This window comes from Ovis canadensis, chromosome 18 (genome assembly GCF_042477335.2).
Source record: "Ovis canadensis isolate MfBH-ARS-UI-01 breed Bighorn chromosome 18, ARS-UI_OviCan_v2, whole genome shotgun sequence".
In the NCBI taxonomy this organism is placed as follows: domain Eukaryota; kingdom Metazoa; phylum Chordata; class Mammalia; order Artiodactyla; family Bovidae; genus Ovis; species Ovis canadensis.
Window position 1 is genome coordinate 36761888 of NC_091262.1, and position 22949 is coordinate 36784836.

General features: G+C 40.9%; 1 protein-coding gene across 5 annotated transcripts in view; it reads left to right on the plus strand.

Moving 5' to 3' along the window:
• Window positions 1–22949, plus strand: part of ADAMTSL3 (ADAMTS like 3) — a 387010-nt gene that overhangs the window by 62576 nt on the left and 301485 nt on the right. For all 5 annotated transcript variants that reach the window (XM_069558966.1, XM_069558965.1, XM_069558968.1 and 2 more), the window contains exon 3: window positions 1338–1457. In XM_069558966.1, coding sequence (XP_069415067.1) covers window positions 1338–1457 — 120 coding nt within the window. The remainder of the gene's footprint in view (window positions 1–1337; window positions 1458–22949) is intronic.

Below are 22949 nucleotides of genomic sequence, written 5' to 3' on the forward strand. Positions count from 1 at the left end.
CTTTCCCTGCTTCGTGTCCAAAAGTTTGTTCTCTGTGTCTGTGTCTTTCTGTTTTACAAATAAGGTCATCTATACCATTTTTCTAGATTCCATAAATATGCATTAATGTACTGTATTTGCTTTTCTCTCTCTGAGTTCAGTCTGTAAGACTGTCTCTAGGTCCATTCACGTCTCTGGATGGCACAGTTTTGTTCCTTTTTATGGCTGAGTAATACTCCATTGTGTATATGTACCATATCTTCTTTGTCCATTCCTCTGTCGATGGACATCTAGGTTGCTTGCATGTGCTGGCTACTGTAAATAGTGCTGCCGTGAATACTGGGGAGCACGTATCTTTTTGAATTATGGTGGGGTTGCTGGGTTATATGGAAGATTTACCCATGGGTTTTAAGGAATCTCCATAATGGATCTATCAGTTTACATTCCCACCAACAGTGCAAGAGGGTTCCCTTTTCTCCACACCCTCTCCAGCTTTTATTTGTAGAAGTCTAATAAATACAATTTAAAGTCAGAACAGTGGCTCACAAAGCAGAAGGTAATCAGCTGTAGTTAAGTGTCTTCTCTTTTTCCCACACTAATGAATACTGAGGGGTGACAAGCTTTAATACAAGGAAGACTTTTTACTTTTTCTGATATTTCACATAGAGCTCCGTGGAACACTGCTAACAGGTGTTGGGGTCTTCTTTTCTTTGTAGGGGCTGTGGCTTTAGCGTCCCTTCCTTTTCGTCCCAGGGCCACTTTAGGAACCATGTCCAGCAGACATATTCTGTGCCCTAAACAGATAACTAACGAGAAGCTACTGTATAGCTCAGGGAATTCTGCTCAGTGTTCTATGGTGATCTAAATAAGAAGGAACTCAAAACAAGAGAGGATATATGCACTTCTGTTACAGGATGGAAAAAATAAGTGTGTTTCTTACTCCTTCACCAAACAATCACAACAGAAAGAAAGTAGGTTGTTTCCATGTCTTGGCTATTGTAAATAGGCACTTCCCCTTTCTTGGTGAAACCTTTCGTGGTTGGATTCTTGTGGACTCACCCTTTTCAGAGACTGCCTATTGGGAGTCCTTTGTTATTGTTGTGTAATTGTTAAGTTGTGTCTGACCCTTTTGCAACTTCGTGGACTATAGACTGCCAGGCTCCTCTGTCTATGGGATTTTCCAGGCAGGAATAATGGAGTTGGTTGCCATTTCCTTCTCCAAGGAATTTTCCTGAGCCAGGGATCTAACCTGCATCTCCCGCATTGGCAGGCAGATTCTTTACCACTGAGCCACCAGGGAAGCCCACTGGGGGTCCTTACTGAGGTCTTATTTGTAACTAAGCAATCTTGCCTTTCAGACCACAGCAGAGAAGTCTCCTGGGGCCTACTTCCTTCCTGAGTTTGCACTTTCCCCTCAGGGGAGTTTTCTGGAGGACACGACCGGGGAGCAGTTCCTCACGTATCGCTATGACGACCAGGTAAGAGCCTCACTGGAGAGCCTATTTTTGGCTCTGCCATATGCCAGTTGCAGGAAACAGTTTCTCAAAAATAGCTTCAAAATCTTTCTATTTCCTCCTCAGCACAACTAGTACAATAGACCCGTGACATCAGGAAGGACCCTGAAACCCTGGGCTGCCCATGCTTGCGAGTAGCTTCCTGCTCAGGGTGTGGCTCCTGCTCTGGTTGTGGCATTGGCTTGAGAGACACGGTCTCTGATTTTCATCGGAAATATTTAAATATTAAGATAAATATTTAAATTTGTTCAATTTAGCTATTGCTAAATTCATCATGTGATTCTGAAATTATCTAAAAGTTCTGTTTTCGGATTAAGCTTTGCTTTCATTGCCCTCTGAGCTCTTATTTAAATTTTTTTGACCAGTACCAAAACTTACCTTTATCAAGCCCATTTTCCAGAAAGGAAAACAGATGCCTGCCTCTCTGTGAGTGTGCTTGTGTGCACATGGGTGTGTGTTTAAATCGCTGCACAAAACCCCACTGGAGAGCAAGACTTGAGCTTGGCTGAGATGCAGAGAGCAAAACTGCACCCTCGGTACTATGCCTTCTCATTCTAAATTTACACTGATGCCTTGTTGTTGTTGTTTAGTTGCTAAGTCATGTCCGACTCTTTTGTGGCCCCTCAGACTGTAGTCCCCCAGGCTCCTCTGTCCATGGGGATTTCCCAGACAAGAACGCTGGAGTGGGTTGCCATTTCCTTCTCCAGGGCATCTTTCCAACCCAGGGATTGAACCCCCATCTCCTGCACTGGCAGGCGGATTATTTACTACTGATCCACCTGGGAAGTCATTTTCATAATATAGACCTCAGTTAACGCTTTGGGCCCGGTTGCTAAGAGGGGCTAAACCATCAAGCTGCTTTCTGCCCTTTCTCCTGGATGGATTTTTAGAGGCTCTATGATTTGTTGTTGTTGTTCAGTCACTAAATCGTGACTTACTCTTTGCAACCCCCTGGACTGCAGCACACCCGGCTTCCCTGTCTTTCACTGTCTCCTGGAGTTTGCTGAAACTTACGTCCACTGAGTCAGTGATGCCATCCAACCATCTCATCCTCTGTCGCCCTCTTCTTCTCCTGTCCCCAACCTTTCCCAACATCAGAGTCTTTCCCAGTGAGTCAGCTCTTCGTGTCAGGTGGCCAGAGTGTTGGAGCTTCAGCTATGATTTATGTCTCCTTTTAATCGAGAAATTAATGATTTAATAGGTTTTCATAGGAAAGCTTCAGAGAAACTAAATGAGGAGCCAGTAAAGAATAGAAGAGGATGTCTAGAAAATCACGAGCTTTGTGTTTTTTAATTAAAGAGTGGTTAATGCTTTCTCCAGCTTCTACAGATAAATTATATTTAATATCATAACAATATAAAAGCTATCTGAAGAGGAAACTAAGCCCCTTCAGTCTTTCCAAAAAGCCTAAGGCAGACCTTAAAAGCATGTGGCACACAGTGGAAATTCTGTCCTAGGACATAGTGTTCTGGAGGGCCCAGTGGATAGCCTATGAAAACATTCTGTGTTGTTCCCACTGTGTTTCTTTTCACTGAAGGAACAAAGTCAAACTATAACAGGCCAATAATAGCACCTACCCTCTGCTATTAAAGGCAAAAAAAAAAAAAAAGGCATTTTTACCAAACTAGGTGTATCTGTTGAATGAATCTCAAGAATGTAATCAACTAGAGAATTGTTAACCTATCGGCCCAAGCCTGGATCCTCTTTCCTCTTCATGCTGAGTTTGCACACTGCACTGTAATATCAGAGAAAAGTTAGATAAAATATTCCTCGGTTTGAAAATTTCCCCCTTCATGCAACATACCATCAAATGTGATGAAAAGTTAAGAACATAGACTTAGGAGTCACACTGCTTTGGTTTGAATTTCATTTCTGATATTTTACTTGCTGTGTGACTTTGGACAAGTTACTTCACTTCTCTGTGCCTTAGTTTTGTCATCTGTGAGATATATGATGGTATTGGTCAACCTCACGGAAATGTTTTAAGAATTAAAGGAGATAATTCAGGTAATTCCTATGTCTGTCTGCACAGGTTCTGATGCATAAAGGTACTTCATGTAGCTATTGTTATTGCTAGTAATATTATTTGTGAAGATTCAATTCGGAGAATCGTAGATACTCTCATGGAAAAGAAAAGGAAGATGCATACTCTCCATTCATATCAAGGGTCTGCACACAATATGTTAAATTCATTGTTTATTAAAGTATAACATATGTATAGTAAATGACATCCATATCTGAAGTGTAGAAGTTGACCAGTTTTTAAATATCTTTATGCAAGAACAGAATGGGAAAGACTAGAGATCTCTTCAAGAAAATTAGAGATACCAAGGGAACATTTCATGCAAAGATGGGCTCGATAAAGGACAGAAATGGTATGGGCCTAACAGAAGCAGAAGATATTAAGAAGAGGTGGCAAGAATACATGGAAGAACTGTACAAAAAAGATCTTCACAACCTGGATAATCACAATGGTGTGATCACTCGTCTAGAGCCAGACATCCTGGAATGTGAAGTCAAGTGGGCCTTAGAAAGCATCACTATGAACAAAGCTAGTGGAGGTGATGGAATTCCAGTTGAGCTGTTTCAAATCCTGAAAGATGATGCTGTGAAGGTGCTACACTCAATATGCCAACAAATTTGGAAAACTCAGCAGTGGCCACAGGACTGGAAAAGGTCAGTTTTCATTCCAATCCCAAAGAAAGGCAATGCCAAAGAATGCTCAAACTACTGCACAATTGCACTCATCTCACACGCTAGTAAAGTAATGTTCAAAATTCTCCAAGCCAGGCTTTAGCAATACATGAACCGTGAACTTCCAGATGTTCAAGTTGGTTTTAGAAAAGGCAGAGGAACCAGAGATCAAATTGCCAACATCCTCTGGATCATGGAAAAAGGAAGAGAGTTCCAGAAAAACATCTATTTCTGCTTTATTGACTATGCTAAAGCCTTTGACTGTGTGAATCACAAGAAACGGTGGAAAATTCTGAGAGAGATGGGAATACCAGACCACCTGACCTGCCTCTTAAGAAATCTGTATGTAGGCCAGGAAGCAACAGTTAGAACTGGACATGGAACAACAGACTGGTTCCAACTAGGAAAAGGAGTACATCAAGGCTGTATATTGTCACCCTGCTTATTTAACTTCTATGCAGAGTACATCATGAGAAACTCTGGACTGGAAGAAACACAAGCTGGAATCACGATTGCTGGGAGAAATATCAATAACCTCAGATATGCAGATGACACCACCCTTATGGCAGAAAGTGAAGAAGAACTAAAAAGCCTCTTGATGAAAGTAAAAGAGGAGAGTGAAAAAGTTGGCTTAAAGCTCAACGTTCAGAAAACGAAGATCATGGCATCTGGTCCCATCACTTCATGGCAAGTAGATGGGGAAACAGTAGAAACAGTGTCAGACTTTATTTTTTTGGGCTCCAAAATCACTGCAGATGGTGATTGCAGCCATGAAATTAAAAGACGCTTACTCCTTGGAAGAAAAGTTATGACCAACCTAGATAGCATATTCAAAAGCAGACACATTACTTTGCCGACTAAGGTCCATTTAGTCAAGGCTATGGTTTTTCCCGTAGTCATGTATGGATGTGAGAGTTGGACTGTGAAGAAGTCTGAGCGCCGAAGAATTGATGCTTTTGAGCTGTGGTGTTGGAGAAGACTCTTGAGAGTCCCTTGGACTGCAAGGAGATCCAACCAGTCCATTCTGAAGGAGATCAACCCTGGGATTTCTTTGGAAGGAATGATGCTAAAACTGAAGCTCCAGTACTTTGGCCACCTCATGTGAAGAGTTGACTCACTGGAAAAGACTTTGATGCTGGGAGGGATTGGGGGCAGGATAAGAAGGGGAAGACTGAGGATGAGATGGCTGGATAGCATCACTGACTCGATGGATGTGAGTCTGAGTGAACTCCGGGAGTTGGTGATGGACAGGGAGGCCTGGCGTGCTGCGATTCATGGGGTCACAAACAGTTGGACACGACTGAGCGACTGAGCGACTGAGCTGAACTGAACTGAACTGATGCCTGTGTAACTACCACCCAGATCCAGCAGTTAAACATTCCCCCACCCCAGGAAGCTCCATGGACCCCTTCTGTATCTCTCACCCAGGAAGTAATCACTAGTCTGACTTCTATCACTGTTATAGGTTCATTTTGGTTTTTATTTTTTCTGTTTTTTTAAAATTGGGATATAATTGCCTTACAATGTTGTGTTAGTTTATGCTGTACAGCAGTGAATCAGTCATATGTATATATGTGCATGCATGCTCAGTTGCTTCAGTCATGTCCAACTCTTTGCGACCCCATGGACAGTAGCCCACCAGACTCCTCTGTCCATGGCATTCTCCAGGCAAGAATACTGGAGTGGGTTGCCATGCCCTCCTCCAGGGGAGCTTCCTGACCCAGGGATTGAACCTGAGTCTCCTGCGTCTCTGGCATTGCAGGTGGATTCTTGACCGCTGAGCCACCAGGGAAGCGCTACATATACGTATACTCCCTCTTTTTTGGATTTCCTTCCCATTTAGGTCACTGCGGAGCACTGAGTACAGTTCCCTGTGCTAAATAGTAGGTTCTCATTAGTTATCTATTTTATATGTAGTATCAATAGTATATGTATGTCAATCCCAATCTACCAGTTTATTTCACACTCCTCTTTTCCCACTTAATGTCCATTTGTTTATTCTCCATGTCGCTGTCTCTATTCTTGCCCTGCAAAGAGGTTTATCTATACCATCTTCCTAGATATATATGTTAACATACAATATTTGTCTTTCTCTTTCTGACTTATAACTTCACTCTGTATAAGAGACTCTAGGTCTGTCTTTACAAATGACCCAGTTTTGATGGGCTCATACAGCACATACTCATCTGTGTTCAACTTCTTTCCCACATTATGATATCTGAGAGAGACAACCAGGTTGCTGGATCCGATGTCTGTACCTTGCGTTCTCTGCAACCAACTGTCTCATCTCAGAGCAGGTGGCAGCATATTGTGTGGTAGGCAGCATTGCTCCTACACAGAAATCCCCAGGTTGCCTCTCAGAGGTTTTCAGGGCAGCCATCCCACTGTCCCAGCAGCCTGAAGCCAGAGTGACAAAGTGCTTATGCTGTGGAGGCTGCTGTCTGGTTCCTGAAGTTGTGGGTCAGGGCTGGGTTCACCAGGAACTTCCGCCTATCAAATACTCATTTGATAAAATGGGAAGTGGGCAGACAGTGTGGATACTTGTTGTCTTCAATGACCCTGTAGAACTTTTTAAAGTGTACTCGATTCTGGTGTATTTTCATGACGACCTTCAGGTCACTCTTCCAATATCCCCTGGATTAGATGTCTGGAAAACTAAGAGCCCCGAGGCCAGTAAAGCCCAGCTGTGATGTAGGCTGTGTTTAATGAGTCACCTAAAAGGCGCCCTATGCGTTATAAGGGGACTGGGGCAGCTTCTAGTGAAGTAGGCCATCCTGAAGCCAACTGGTAGCCATGCGTTTTGGTGCAGGCAGGACTAGCAAGGCAGCCTTTGTCTTGCTTCTGCCACTGATTGGCTTGTAATTTAACAAAGTCATTCAGCATCTTTGGACCTCAGAGTCCTCATTTTTTTAAAAAAGGAGTATTTTTGGCTGTGCTGGGTGTTTGTTGCTGTGCAGGCTTTTCTTTAGTTGCCACGAGCAGGGGCTGCTCTCTAGGTGCGGTACACAGCCTTCTCATTGTGGTGGCTTCTTGCTGCAGAGCACTGGGCTCTAGGGCTCTGGCCCAGCAGCTGTGTCACGCGGGCTTAGTTGCCCTGTGGCATGTGGGATCTTCCTGAACCAGGGAAGGAACCCACGTCTCCTGCCTTGGCAGCGGATTCTTTACTATTGAGCCACCAGGAAAGCCCCCTTATTTGTTTTGAAAAACAAAGTGACTGTATTTCATGTTCCAAACTCCTTCCTGTCCTAAATAGTCTACTTTTTGAAACTACAGAAATATTCTACATTACAGAGTGTTAATTGGATGATGGTGATGAGCAAGGCAGTCATGCCAGCAATGCAATAAACTATTACTTAGAGAGTCGTAGGATTCTGTAGCTGGTGGAGCCTTTTCTCAAATGCCGCATTTCAAGAGTCAAGGAAACAGACGCTCTGAACATGTAAATGACTTACTCAAGGACACACAGATGTTTATGTGAAAAAAACTGAAACTTATATTCTAAACTTTAGTCTCTCCCACTCTGAGATACACCCAGCTGCTTCTCTTGGAAGACTCATGTCAAAATTATCTCTTTTCCTAAAAATCCGAATTCCACTGTTACAGTGGGCTTCCCTGGTGGCTCAATCAGTAAAGAATTCACCTGCAATGCAGAAGACCTAAGTTTGATCCCTGGGTTGGGAAGATCCCCTGGAGAAAAAAATGACAACCTACTGCAGTATTCTTGCCTGGGAAATCCCATGGACAAAGGAGCCTGGTGGTCTAGAGTCCGTGTAGTTGTAAGAGTTGGACACCACTTAGCAGCTAAATCACCACCACTATACAGTGAATAGGACTTTGGAGACCTTAGCAGATCCAAGGGAATAATTTCAAATTCATGAGCTGCCTCATGAGCTCATTCTTAACTCCCTGAGAATTTGGAATTAACTATTTGTTGTTCAGTTGCTGAGTCGTGTCTGACTCTTTGTAACCTCACGGACTGCAGCACGTCAGGCTTCCCTGTCCTTCACTGTCTCCTAGAGTTTGCTCAGACTGATGTCCATCAAGTCGGTGATGCCACCCCACCATCTCATCCTCTCTCGCCCCCTTCTCCTCCTGCCCTCAATTTCCCCCAGAACCAGGGTCTTTTCCAGTGCGTTGGCTCTTGGCATCAGGTGGCCAAAGTATTGGAGCTTAATTAACCTAGGGTAAGTTTTAATGTAAGCTTATGGACATTTGGGAGAGAACCACCTGGATTTTGTGTTGCAGAGGCCCTTTTATATTTTGTTGGTTTTGTGGCTTCAAGGCATGTGGGATCTTAGCTTCCCACCAGGGATAGAAACTGAACCCCCTGCATTGGAAGCATGGAGTCCTAACCACTGGACAGCCAGAGAAGTCCCCTGCAGAGATCCTTTTATACTGTTTATACCCATCATCTCTTCTTCCCTGTCACCATCTGTCACTGACCAATCTGGTATTTTTTTTTTGTCTCTTTCTGCCCACATTTAAGTGGATTCAAGATTTTTTTTCAAGTTAAAATCACTGTCACCTATGCTGTCATCTACCACTGCTTTCAGTGACTACTTGATTTCCTAATTCTTATTTTCTCCTGCTGCTTTTTCCTCCTCCTTTAGCTCTTAAAGTCAGACTTCTATCATCTCCTTCCTCCATACCCCCTCTTACCTTAGACAGCATTATTTTCAAAAATTCCATTTCCTTTCCTAAAGTCAAATTCAGAGTCTGATCATTCTACATCTGTAAAACTCTATGATTGTAAAATTCTCTGTTTGTCAAAAATCAGAATAACGTCATCATTGGAGTCAAGTTAACTCTTTGCCTACTTGTATGATTTCTTGTCGCAAAATGCTACTTCAGTTTGTATTTTCTCTACTGTTTCCATCAGCAGAGAGGATGTGTGGCCCTGGAATTATAGATTGACAGAGTTGGAAGGAAGTTTAGGGATTCTGTTTTTTCAGGTGAGGAAGTGGAGCTTTGGAGACGAACAGTGTCTTACCCAAGATCACACAGTAAAGAAGTAGCAAAGCCAAGTGTCTGTTTTTTGCCCTGCAGCTCAGTTAAGACATTTTTTACTTCTAATCTGTGGGAAGAAGAAGTATGAGAGCAATGTTTGAATGAATTTTTAGTATGCATCGTAACAATAACATGTTAATAATGAACTCTTTGTGGAGTCTTCTTTCTAAACTTCTAAATGTCTCTTTTCTTCAATGATTATGAAAAAACTGGATTTTCATTTTGCTTGTTTGAGTATTGATTTATGTATTCTTTCTAAGGACAAGAAATCTGTTTGCTGCGAGTCCATCTTTCTCAAAGTAACTTCTTCTGAACTTTTCATGAATATCTTGGCCGGGAGCTTCATTGTGGTTAAACTGTTGGCAGGCCTCAGAAATATCACTTGATGTTCCCAAGTTATTCATATAATAGTTTTTAACTTGGGAAGTATATACCAGCTTCTGAAGTTTCCCATGAAGGGAGATAGACACGACCCTTGTACCTATAGGACATTGCCAGTGTCTCTGGGGATCTAAATGGGCAGCTCACATGTTCTCTGCACAGGAGAGTTTTCTTTGTTGTTTCTGGCCTGTGTGTATAATGTTTTTAAGCAGCGAGCCATTTGAGTTTGAATAGTTCATTCCTTTGTTAGTGAGTAATCTTGGTCAAATGTAGTTAGGCTCCTTCAGTATTCCAAAGAATTAGACCACGAGCTTGCTTTCTCATTAGATCAATGCTAGAAGACAGGAACACATTAATTGGAATGACTTGTACTTGATTCCTAATTCAGGCACATTACAGATACATGAATACTGCACACGTAGCCATACGTGCTACTCTGATTCACTTTGGTATACGTGCACTCTGAATTTCATTATCGTGGAGATTTTTGCACATCAGCTCATTCTCAAGCATTAAAGAGAAAGATTGGTTAATGGAGAGTCAGTTGAGCTTTTGAACCATGCAGACATTTTCCTCTTCCAATGCTGTCTTCTTTGACTCATTTTTGGGGTACTAGGTAATTTTTCAAATTACGTTCATCAGGTGAGTTAAATGGTAGATACAAGACGTTGAAGTTCCAAACAGTTTCCAGTGCAGCCCTTGTTGCCTGTGCCCAGATTTCTCTTCTTTCTGAGGTCTGACCTGTCCCTGCCCAGGATGTACTAGGTCTTCAAGCACTTTGAGACTAGGTTACTTCTAATCGCTCTGCTGTGTCATCCTCAGTCCTTGGATGTCCACTGCCTCTTGGACTACCAAAATATCATAAGTAGCCATATAAGATTAATAATAAAACAAGGTAGTGTGTGATGAATACAAAATAAATTATAAAGGCAACAACATAGTGGAATGGAAAAACACACTGGAAGTCAGGAGATCTGAATTCTATCCAAATTCTGATACTCATCAGACCTATGACTTTGAACAAGTCACTTAAATCAGTAGCCTACAAAGTATTGCCTACAGGTCAAAACCTGCCCCGCTCTTAAGTTTTTGTAAATAAAACTCTATTGGCACACACACGCAAAAGCCATTGGGCGTCTCTTCTTTGCTACAAATATAAGTTTCTTTTAAATGAATGTCAGGGTTCACAATCTACTGTGGTCTCTTCTGCTTCAGGCATAACAATGTGAGTGGATTTTAGTGGTGTCTGCTGTCTTGGACCAAGGCAGGGCTAGGGCCAGGAAGCTGGCCTTTCGGGCTTGCTATGAGGATGGGGAGTAAGTGGCAGGTAGAAGACTGGATGTGGCAGGATGGAAGCATGTTATTTCTTTCTCTTGTCAAGGAGGAAGAACAGAGATGGAGAGAGCTATAAGACAAAGGTGAGTGGATTCACTGGCTGGGTGAGAGAGCCATGTCAGGCCAGAAAAGACTTCGCTGACTCTATGCAAGCTGAAGTTGGAAGGGCTAGATGTCCAGGCAATAGTGGAATTTATACCCTATCATGAGGGATTTTAAGCATTATGTTTTGATTGGCTGATTTGGAGTTTGGAAATGTTGTTTTTGGTTGGGCAAGTCCTGGCCTACAGCACAAAAGTACAGGCATGGCTTGCAAAGAGGTTCTTGGGGGGCTAAGGCTCTGGGAGGTTTGGGTCATTCCACGGATGCTTTTGCCTGCTCGTGCTTGAGGCTGTATCATTCTGGACAGTATTTCTTGGATGTGGACTTTGGGTAGCAGAGGCCTCTTGAAGGCTGTTCAGGTGGTACACGGGTGGTTCTGGTGCCATGGATGCCCGAAACCAGCTGAAAAAGTACCTTGAAAGTGTCCACAGAGACTTTCCTGGTGGTCCAGCGGCTAAGACTCCATGTTGTCAACACAGGGGACATGGGGTACTGGTTAGGGAACTAAGATCCCACATGCCACAACTAAGACCCAGCACAGCCAAATAAAGAAATCATAAATATCTTTAAAAGTGTCTCTAGTGTTATTTTCTATCTAACCTTTTATGATACTTTTAATATAAAAGTATCTCATGTCCACTTTCGTAGGGTGACCAACTGTCCCAGTTTTCTTGGGGCTGAAATCATCCAGGCAAATTGGGACAGGTGGTCACTCAGCTTTCCAACCTGGACATTTCTGTTGGGCTGGAGTTAGCAGTTGAGATCAGTGGACCTGAGGTTAAGGTGCTGCTGGCTACTGTGCTTGGTGGGTCATTCCAAGAGCCAGTGGGGAACAAGAGTGTAGCTGTTAGGGGTGTCCCATCTGGACATTCTCTTGGCATTGTCTTCCAATAAATTTCCAGGCCTGGGTTTTTCGAGAGAGTAACATGGAAGCATATACCATGTGTAAAATAGATAACCATTGGGAATTCACTGTATGACTCAGGGAACTCAAACCAGGGTTCTATAACAACCTATATGGGTGGGAACGGGTGGGAAGTGGGAGGGAAGTTAAAGGTGGAGGGGACACATTTATACCTATGGCAGAGGCCAGTACCGGATTGTGAAGCAATTTTCCTTTGATTAAAAATAAATAAGTTTGGGAAAAAAAGCCAAAACCTAAAAAAAAAATTTATTTATTTAGCTGTGTCTCTCAGGCTCAGTAGTTGCTGCACATGGGCTTAGTTGCCCTGTGGCACACAGGATCTTAGTTCTTTGACTAGGGATCAAACCCCTGTCCTCTGCATTGGCAGGTGGATTCTTAACCCCTGGACCACCAGGGAAGTCTAGGCCTGGATTTATTAATGAAGCTTTTGTGTGTCCATTCATGTGGCTCTTCTCCATCTGTGTCTTTATACAAATTGTCCCGGTTGCTTAGAACATCCTCCTCTGCTTCCTCCCCTCTCCCAAAATCCTTGTTCATCGATGTCGGTTTGATCTCTGGGTTGGGAAGATCTCCTTGAGTAGGAAATGGCACCCATTCCAGTATTCTCGCCTGGAGAATCCCATGGACAGAGGAGCCTGGCGGGCTACAGTCCACGGGGCCACAAAGAGTGGGTGAGCAAACACACACACAGTGTCAAAGAAATCAAGACGTAGTCAGTATTAAGTATTCCGGTTTCACAGAAAATTGAATTATGAAAATAAATTTCAGAAACTTAGTAACAGAGGAAGAGGACAGGGTAATAAAATTGATGAGAAGAAGATGGTAGCTATGTTATACAGATCTCAGAGAGCTAACCTATTAATATATACTCACAAATGGCAGAAGAGATTGAGTGGAAGGGAAGAAGTTAAATACATGCTATAAGTCACTTTTGATTTACTAAAAGATTTTGTGAAGAAAATCCACAGATATTGCTAATATATGTGTTAATTATATTGCATTCTGATTTTTTTTAAAAAGTGAGAAGGAGCATCTTAGAATTTAGGAAACGCAAATGTAGAAAAATTAGCATATTGAGATGAATGTAGCCCAAGTTCTCTGAATCTAAATAAATCAAATAAACATTAAGACAGGATGTTTTTAAGACAAAAAGTATAAACTCCTGGACATTTAAAAATATTCTCCTAAAGCAATTGTTGGCCAAAGAGGACATGAGAAATATAATTACACACTTTGTAGGAAATAACCAAAAAGAGAATACTGTATCAAAAAATCATAATTAACTACAATTTATACTGAGAGGTAAACTTATAGTCTCAAATACTTTCAGTAAATGTACACATTTACTATATTCAACATGTGGTATAGAACAGTCAGTTAACTATTTAGAGAAAGTTAATTTAAAGTCTTTTCCACATGCCAAAATAAATTCCATATGGATTGAAGAGTTAAATAAAAATTAAACCATAAAAATATAATAAGACTGTAAAAGTAAATGTTTCTCAAATTTCTAATGGAGAAACTTAGAATGAATGGAAAATAGAGTGTATTGGTAGGTTTGACTATTAGGAAGGCTTAAAAATGAGTATTTACTGAAAATCATTCAAATGAAAAGTTAAAGGAAAATAACACATATACAAATTGTGGTAAAATACTGTGTAAAATACTTTGTAAGAAAAAGTAAAGAAAATAGTAAAGGAAAATAATTTATTCCTCTAAAAGGAAAGCAAAAAACCTGTTAACTCATGTGGAAAAACCCCATTTTACTTGTAATCAATAAAATGTAAATCCAAGCAATGACCACATAGCATCCCCCCCAACTTTACTTTAAAAAAGGAACAATATGAAAACCTCGTGCTGGCAGTTGTGACACAAAAAGTCAGGCCATGTGATGCTGCTGCTGCTGCTGCTGCAAAGTCACTTCAGGCGTGTCTGACTCTGTGTGACCCCAGAGACGGCAGCCCACCAGGCTCCCCCATTCCTGGGATTCTCCAGGCAAGAACACTGGAGTGGGCTGCCATTGCCTTCTCCATATGTGATGCTAGTGAATAATAATAGGTGCAATGCTTTTGATAAGCAGTTTTGTCATCTTTATTCAGAGCCTTAAAAATATGTTTACTTTTAGCCAACTTATGTCTTTTCTGGGAATTAGTTAAGGGAATATTTTAAGTTTTTTTTTTAAGTTTTATGCAAGATTACATTGATCTCATCATTATTCATAATATGTGACAACCAGGAACAATTTGAATATTAAACCATAAGGAAATGGTTGGATAAATTATGGGATTTCTAACATGGACTATTACAAAATTTTTATTATATGTGCACTTTCAAAATAACATGGGAAACATTAACATTATATCCATAGATTGTAAGATTGGGTCACAAAATCATAGAAGTCTCCAATTTTTTTCATATGTGGACAGAAAGAAAAACACCAAGAAATACCCCAAGCTGTTAACAGTGGTTATCTTTGGACTGCAGAATTATGCATGTTTAAAATTTTCTTTTAAGTATATTCTCTAGGCTTTCTACAGATGACTATACAATACTTTGATCATTAAAACATGATAAATATTCTTTCTAAATAGTGAGGAATGGTCACTCAGGGGGAGTGGCTAACAATACTGGGATACTTTGAAGGGTGGGGGCAGTTTTAATAAATGGAAAAGATTAGGGAATGAATATACTCAAGACTCACACTGAATAAGTGACCACCAAGTTCTATGCCTCGTGGATCATTTCTTTTCTTGTCTTTCTTTGAAGAACTTCACTAATAAGGCACCTTTACTTTTGTCTTTTATGGAGAAACTTTATTTTCTTATGGAAACCTTTTCCTTTTTTCTGCTTTATAGAGCACAGATGTCTGCAGGATTCAGCTTTGGGAGATGTTTATGTGCAGGTGTTCAATTTCCCCTACATAAACCCACACACATACTGTAACGTGAACATGAATATTTATTTATTGATACAAATGCTAATCAATAAAGTATTAGTTTGAAACAGTAATTTGCATTACACCTTTAAGTTGTTCATGTTAAATCATTTAATAGAATAATTTTGTGATGAAAAGGGTATTAAAAATTGAGGTTGGATATGTTTGACCTTGGGAAGAGGACCTTCTGGAAATGTTCCCTTGCAATAATGCTCAAAATCTGAGAACTTGCACTCTGGTTTGGGAAAAATTTCCTTGAAAGTAAAACCCATCACTTTGGGTAACCCATCAACTTGAAAACAATCAGCAACATAAATACAAAAGGGAACAGGGGCACCATTTGGCTGTCAGATGTCCCTCCCTCCACCCCTCAGCTGAGACATAACATGCTTAGATTAATTTTTCAGATTATGTCAGCAATGGAAACTCACCATAAAAAATTCAAAAATACTGTACTTCTCTGGATCTCAAATTGAAAAAGACCACCCAGGACTAGGCTTTTTGCATTAATTTCAGAGGGACAGAATTGTCAAAGAGCAGGCAATCTAGAGGTGTGGTAGCTGACCTGTAGGTCCTAAATCTTTTCTCTACAAGACGGATAACACCATGGATATTCAGTTGGCCAAAAAGTTTGTCTGGGTTTTTCTGTAACATTTTGTGGAAAAACCTGAATGAACTCTTTGGCCAACCCAATAAAACTGACATTAAAAATCTGATGTTTAAAAATGATATGGAACATTTTAGAAGGTGCTAGGCCACCTATGGGTACTGATTACCCAGAGAAGGCGCTAGTGATAAGACCAGGAGCATTGGTTACCTCTCTTGTCTTAAATGTGCTATGTTCAGTTGCTCAGTTGTGTCTGACTCTTTGCAACCCTATGGACTGTAGCCTGCCAGGCTCCTCTGTCCATGGGATTCTCTAGGCAAGAATACTGGAGTGGGCTGGCATTTCCTTCTCCAGAGGATCTTCCCAACCCAGAAATAGAACCTGCGTCTCTTGCATCTCCTGTGTTGGCAGGTAGATTCTTTACGACTGAGTCGCCTGGGAAGGAGGTTCCAAACTGATGCCCAACTGATTGTCCAGGTGGGGACTCCAGGAATAAAGCTGGCAGAGCTGAATCTGAAATGCCATCCACAGCCTGGAGTGTTGAACAGAGAGGACTGAGGCTGGGTCACTCTGTGTGGCAAAGGGGCAAGAACTGGGGCAGAATGTGGGGTGGAGATTGGGGTTTGAGACCATAGCTCAGTTTCACAACAAAGTCAAAACGATCCTTGAGGACTCAAAGGCTTAGTGCTTGGGAGCAGTTAGCTTTTTATTTATTTATTTTTAAAATTTGTATTATTGGAGTATAAATGTTTTATAATGTTGTGTTAGTTAATCAGTGATGTATATACATATATTCCCTCTCTATTGAGCCTCCCTCCCACCCCCCATCCCACCCCTCTACTGCTACTGCTAAGTCACTTCAGTCGTGTCCGACTCTGTGAGACCCCATAGACGGCAGCCCACCAGGCTCCCCCGTCCCCGGGATTCTCTAGGCAAGAACACTGGAGTGGGTTGCCATTTCCTTCTCCAATGCATGAAAGTGAAAAGTGAAAGTGAAGTCACTCAGTCGTATCCGACTCTTAGCGACCCATGGACTGTGGCCCACCAGGCTCCTCCATCCATGGGATTCTCCAGGCAAGAGCACTGGAGTGGGCTGCCATTGCCTTGGAGCTGAGCTCCCTGTGTTATGCCGCAGGTTCCAATAGCTATTTATTCTACACATGGTAGTGTATCTATGTCATGTTCTCTGAAATGATGCTGAGCATCACGAAGTTGTTAAGCTTATTTTCTAGGTCCCTAATTTAAAGACTTCGATGTATGCTTTCCATTTTAAAAGAGTTAAGCTAAAAATGCGACTCTGGAGGGCATCCTTCTTTATCTGGAAAATTACTCATTTCCGTAACAGTGTCAGACAAATGAGTCATCTCTGTATATTTCATCTATCTAACAGATGCTTCCTTTATCAGATCAGAACATACGTGTAAAAGTGGAAATTAAAGAAACATGTTGGGATCCATGTTCTTCCTTAAAAATGGATTTTCTAAGAAAACTCTATTCCGTTTGAATAATGGGCAATAATATATACCAAGGTTGTAGCTTTTATCCTTAATAGTAAGTATAAATTGCAGGAAATGCTGTAGAACTATATTAGAAGCTATGTAAACAATATTCAGCTCTCTTTTAACCAGTTGATCATATTCCAGAAAGCTGTTATTTTTTTTCCATTGGCATTTCATGGAATTTATTGAATTTTCCTCATTTGTGCTGGGTTATCTTCCTACTTCTTAAATCAGATTGGATTTTCATCAGATCATCATGCGTTCCTGTTTATCTTTCTTTGTGTGAAAGGGGTATGTTTCTTTAGAAACAGCCAGCTTAGGATACAGTGTTTCTCTGGATGCAATTGCTGTCAAACTGCAGTAAGCCCAGGTAATGGATATTGTCACACACGACATTTGGTTCATTAGAGTCTGTCAAAATGGGTTGGGTAAGTTATGGCCCTTGGAAAGAGCACAATACTGCATTGTGTTGGAGAAACACACTTTTAAGGCATTCCTGAACTGGCATTTATTATGACCTGCCACAGTATTTCCATTTTCAGCATTTCATTAAATTTGACCGTCTGGGTGTAATCACAAGAATGTAATGGGAAAGGTAATGTGAAATGTCTCCTTAAACCCTGCTAAACAAAAATGAACTAGATCTTTTATTCAATTCAGCAAATTGATCACCTATGATACAGCAGCTCTTAGTGATAAAACGAGTAACAGGACAGTTTCTGTTTTCAACTAGCTTGCAGCCCAGCAGGACAGACGAATGGTCAAAACTGATCCTGATGCGATGCTGGGCTGAAGGTGTTGATGGAAAGCAGAGAATTAGAGAGGAATATTTTCTTCCTGGGGGTGAGGAACTTGGGTGTCTACACATTAGGTACTGACCTTGATGGGAAGAAACTGTGAGTCACAGCTTCTCAGTGTGATTGGAATTCTGGGCTGGTGCTAAGTTCATTGTCCTTTGGTGTTTTTGTGGGCTGCACACATATGCATGGAATTTAATGTCATTTTAACTCACCAGAGAAAGTTTGTGGGTCTAGAGGTTTGGAAAATAACTCGCTCTGCAATAAGCTACATTTTAGCTCAAATCTTTCAAATGATTATGCCCTACTCACTCTGCTTTGTCTGAAGGAAGCTGTCTCCCTGTCTGGAGACAATGGTGTTGAGTAAATTTACAGGGGGATGACTTTATTTAAAAAAAAAAATCCCCTCTAGTTTGTTGACAGCACTCATGCTTCATAAAACAGGGTGCATGATCCTGAATTTCATATGAATAAAATTTATTAATTTTTATGTCTACTTTGAATGCTTTAGATCATTTATTTGGCTTACTGCCCAGTAAAAGCAGGAAAGTGACTCGGACATCAACCACAAAACGGCCCAGGGACCCCTTCTCACTGGATAGACATCTGGAATGGTATATGAGGAACAGACATTGCAGACATACATTTAATTAAAGGTTGGTGTTCTGACCGGAGGAAAGTGTGGTGAGCCTCCTAGCATAAAGGGAATAGTGAGTCTCTGAGACAAACATTGTTAATATTTTTTGTTTTATAATAATGCTTTACAGCTTGAAAGAGTGTAACTATAAAATATAGACTATGAACTCAAAACAATATTAAGTCCAAATAGTAATTTTTAATGGCAGCAATTTATGATGCATCTGTATGGGTTCTTTCAAGTGGAAAAAGTCTTCAACACATATTTTACAGTTTTCAGGAAAAAAAAAAAAAGAATTCTCCTTTGAGTTTTTGTGATCTGATTGATTATAGCAATAGTAAGGATTTATTGGGGCTTCCCAGGTGGCTCAGTGACAAAGAACACTAATGCAGGAGAAGCAGGTTCGATCCCTGGGTCGGGAAGATCCCCTGGAGGAGAAAATGATTGGTAACCCACTCCAATATTCTTGCCTGGGAAATCTCCTGGACAGAGGAGCCTGGTGGGCTGCCATTCACAGGGTTCCAAAGAGTTGGACATGACTTAGTGACTGAGCAGCAGCACACAAGGAATTATTGAGTCACCTATTATGCTAATTTGGATTTGTAGACATTATTCTGTAATAAATGACATTGGCAAGAATCATAACCTAAAAAATAGCATTCTGTTAATTAAATTATTTTTCATCCTCAAGCTGTCTCTAAGTTGGTGTGGGCAAAACAAGATCAGAGCTAGGAAAGCTGGGGATGGGAGTCCAGGTTCCCTGGGCTTGGAGATGCTCATATAGTAGTTCCTTGATCAAATTACTACAACTCTTGAGCATCACAACACCTGTGTGCCTGTTTTGTGACAAGTTGCCTCTGCTCACTTATATGTGCCAGCTCAGGTATAGGTGTAGCCATTTCTGGGAGGAAGAGATGCTCAGTAAATAGACTCATGATTTATAGATATGAACACACCAAGGTACAAAGGAGTTAGAACATTTCTCTTCTAAACTATGTAAGCACAAATCATTGTTGGAGCTAAGGAGAAAAGATTCTCCTTTTCAGATCCCAGAGAGCATCAAGGGCAGCCTGGATAATTCTTATCTCACCTAGTGAATGATGGCTGCAGGTGGTAGAAATATCTCTTCTCCAACTTCTCCTCTGCTGGTAGGGAGGGAAAAGAGATGCCACGTTTGATAATGCCACTCTGATATGAAGTCCTCCAGCTTTTCTTTGAATGTCTCCGGAAAGTGGGGAGCCTTTACTCCCTGTACTGGTTTTCCAATGTGTATTTTCTGAGCTTCACCCATAATTATGTATATCTAGTGGAGAGTAAAACTGTATCAGGCAGCCTCACTATGCAAATATTGCAGAATAAGAGTTTTTATTAAAAAATAAATGTATCTAATTTTAAACAAGGCAGCCTATAAAGAGATACAAAATCTAATATGAAATAACCCAGCAGTAGGTGACAAAGAAAAGACAAGTATAGGGGCATATGTTATAGCCAAAATAAGGCTAAAATAAAATGTTATAGCCAGGAATAAGACTAAAATAGAAATGCACACCAGGACATGCATACTACAGGATAAGAGGGGGTACATATTTAAATCTGAGCTTTCTAGAAGCCAGTTTGGAGGCATAAACCCAGCCAACTTAGAAGGGTAAACCCAATCAGTTACCTAATTTGTGGGGACCATAAGAAAATAACCTAAGTGTTTCTCATAAGCAAAAATATATTCCTTACTTTAAGATGGAAAAAGCTACTGATTTTATTTTAAAAAGCAGGCTTTAGTCCACAAAGATGGAGATGTTTGGTTTTGAAAATGAAACATTCCAGTGCTGGGATTCCTTAACCTGCTTACCAGATTCATATGAATGATGATGTTCCAGAAGCTTCTCCCATTAAAAATCTTTTTATAAGATTTATAAAGACACTTCTGGGGTCAATGAAAAATGTTTCATAAACTAAAACATATGTATGATTTTTGCGTCTCAGTAGCCTAAATGCTTGTTTGTAGGTATTTTGCTATTGAGCAATGTCTATCAAAGTGAAAAGTGTGAGTCCCTCAGTCATGTCTGACTCTTTGAGACCTTATAAACTGTAGCCCATCAGGCTCCTCCATCCATGGGATTTCCCAGGCAAAAGTCCTGGAGTGGGTTGCCGTTTCCTTCTCCAGGGGATCTTCCCTACCTAGGGATTGAACCAGGGTCTTCTGCATCACAGGCAGATTCTTTACAGTCTGAGCCAGCAGGAAGCCCAGCGTTTGTCAAACCAGCTACCAAAGAACTCTCAGTAAATTAACTGGGTTTGAGATATTCACAATCTGCTGGCAATAAGAAGGAATCCTCACCTTTAAGACATACAGTAGAATTTGAAGGAGTCTTTGCCTAGACAGAGGTTACCAATAAGGTTTGCAAGTGCCTCAGTTCCTTTGGGGCATGCTCAGTCACTAAGTCATGTCCGACTTTTTGCGACCCCATGGACTGTAGCCCAACAGGTTCTTCTGTCCATGGGATTATCCAAAGAAGAATACTGGAGTGGGTTGGCATTTCCTTCTCCAGGGGATCTTCCTGACCCAAGGATCAAACCCTTGTCTCCTGCTTGGCAGGTGGATTCTTTACCACTGTGCCACCTGGAAAGCCCGCAGTCTCTTTTACTTTGATCTAATTACTGGGCAGAAGGGATATGGGGAAGCTATGCATATTGTGCAAACAAGGGAGAATATTCCCTTTTGACTTGATCTACAATAGGCATCATAAGGACAGGAAGAAAAAAATTGACTACCCTTTATACTGCTAAGGCACAAATGAGCAGTAGTCTCAAAAATTTCCCTCAGGTTTATCTGACACGTCATATTCTGTAATAATCTAGAGTCCACAATAGGGGAAAGCGGTCCTTCCATTCTTTAGCAATCCTGCTGGGATTATATTGGATTTTCTATTAGTCCTGGCATTGAGGTCCTCCCAGTGATTAGCTGTACCTAAGATGTAGAATAGCTAATGATCAGATAGATAGTTATATTTTAAAAATTAGACCCCATATAAAAGCAGTACTGAAAGAAAGGTTTTGGTCTCAAAAGCAGGGAAGATTTAAAATGAAAATAATATATGCTCAACTCAAAAAGTGTACAAGGTGATGTCAACGTAACACAAAGGAAGTAAAGATAAGAACAAAAAAATAATAAAATAGAAGAGTAACATCCAAAAAACAATATACTTCATCAATATAGCTAAAAACACTTCCTTTAAGAAAACCAGTAGAATACACTGACTTTTGACAAGTATGACTAGGAAACACCCTCTTCCAACAACACAAGAGAAGACTCTACACATGGATATCACCAGATGGTCAACACCAAAATCAGACTGATTATATTCTTTGCAGCCAAAAATGGAGAAGCTCTATACTGTCAGCAAAAACAAGTCCGGGAGCTGACTGTGGCTCAGGCCATGAACTCCTTATTGCCAAATTCAGACTTAAATTGAAGAAAGTGGAGAAAACCACTAAACCATTCAGGTATGACCTAAATCAAATCACTTATGACTATACAGTGGAAGTGAGAAATAGATTTAAGGGACTAGACCTAATAGACAAGAGTGCCTGATGAACTATGGATGGAGGTTCGTGACATTGTACAGGAGACAGGGATCAAGACCATCCCCAAGAAAAAGACATGCAAAAGAGCAAAATGGCTGTCTGAGGAGGCCTTACAAATAGCTGTGGAAAGAAGAGAAGCAAAGGCAAAGGAGGAAAGGAAAGATATACCCATTTGAATGCAGAGTTCCAAAAAATATCAAGGAGAGATAAGAAAGCCTTCCTCAGCGATCAATGCAAAGAAATAGAGGAAAACAATAGGATGAGAAAGACTAGAGATCTCTTCAAGAAAATTAGAGATACCAAGGGAACATTTCGTGCAAAGATGGGCTCAATTAAGGACAGAAATGGTATGAAACTAACAGAAGCAGAAGATATTAAGAAGAGGTGGCAAGAATACACAGAAGAACTGTACAAAAAAGATCTCCATGACCCAGATAATCACGATGGTGTGATCACTCACCTAGAGCCAGACATCCTGGAATGTGAAGTCAAGTGGGCCTTAGGAATCATCACTACAAATAAAGCTAGTGGAGGTGATGGAATTCCAGTTGAGCTATTTCAAATCCTGAAAGATGATGCTGTGAAAGTGTTACACTCATTACGACAGCAAATATGGAAAACTCAGCAGTGGCCACAGGACTGGAAAAGGTCATTTTTCATTCCAATCCCAAAGAAAGGCAATGCCAAAGAATGCTCAAACTACTGTACAATTGCACTCATCTCACATGCTAGTAAAGTACTGCTCAAAATTCTCCAAGCCAGGCTTCAGCAATACATGAACCGTGAACTTCCTGATGTTCAAGCTGGTTTTAGAAAAGGCAGAGGAACCAGAGGTAAAATTGCCAACATCTGCTGGATCATGGAAAAAGCAAGAGAGTTCCAGAAAAATATCTATTTCTGCTTTATTGACTATGCCAAAGTCTTTGACTGTGTGGATTACAATAAACTGTGCAAA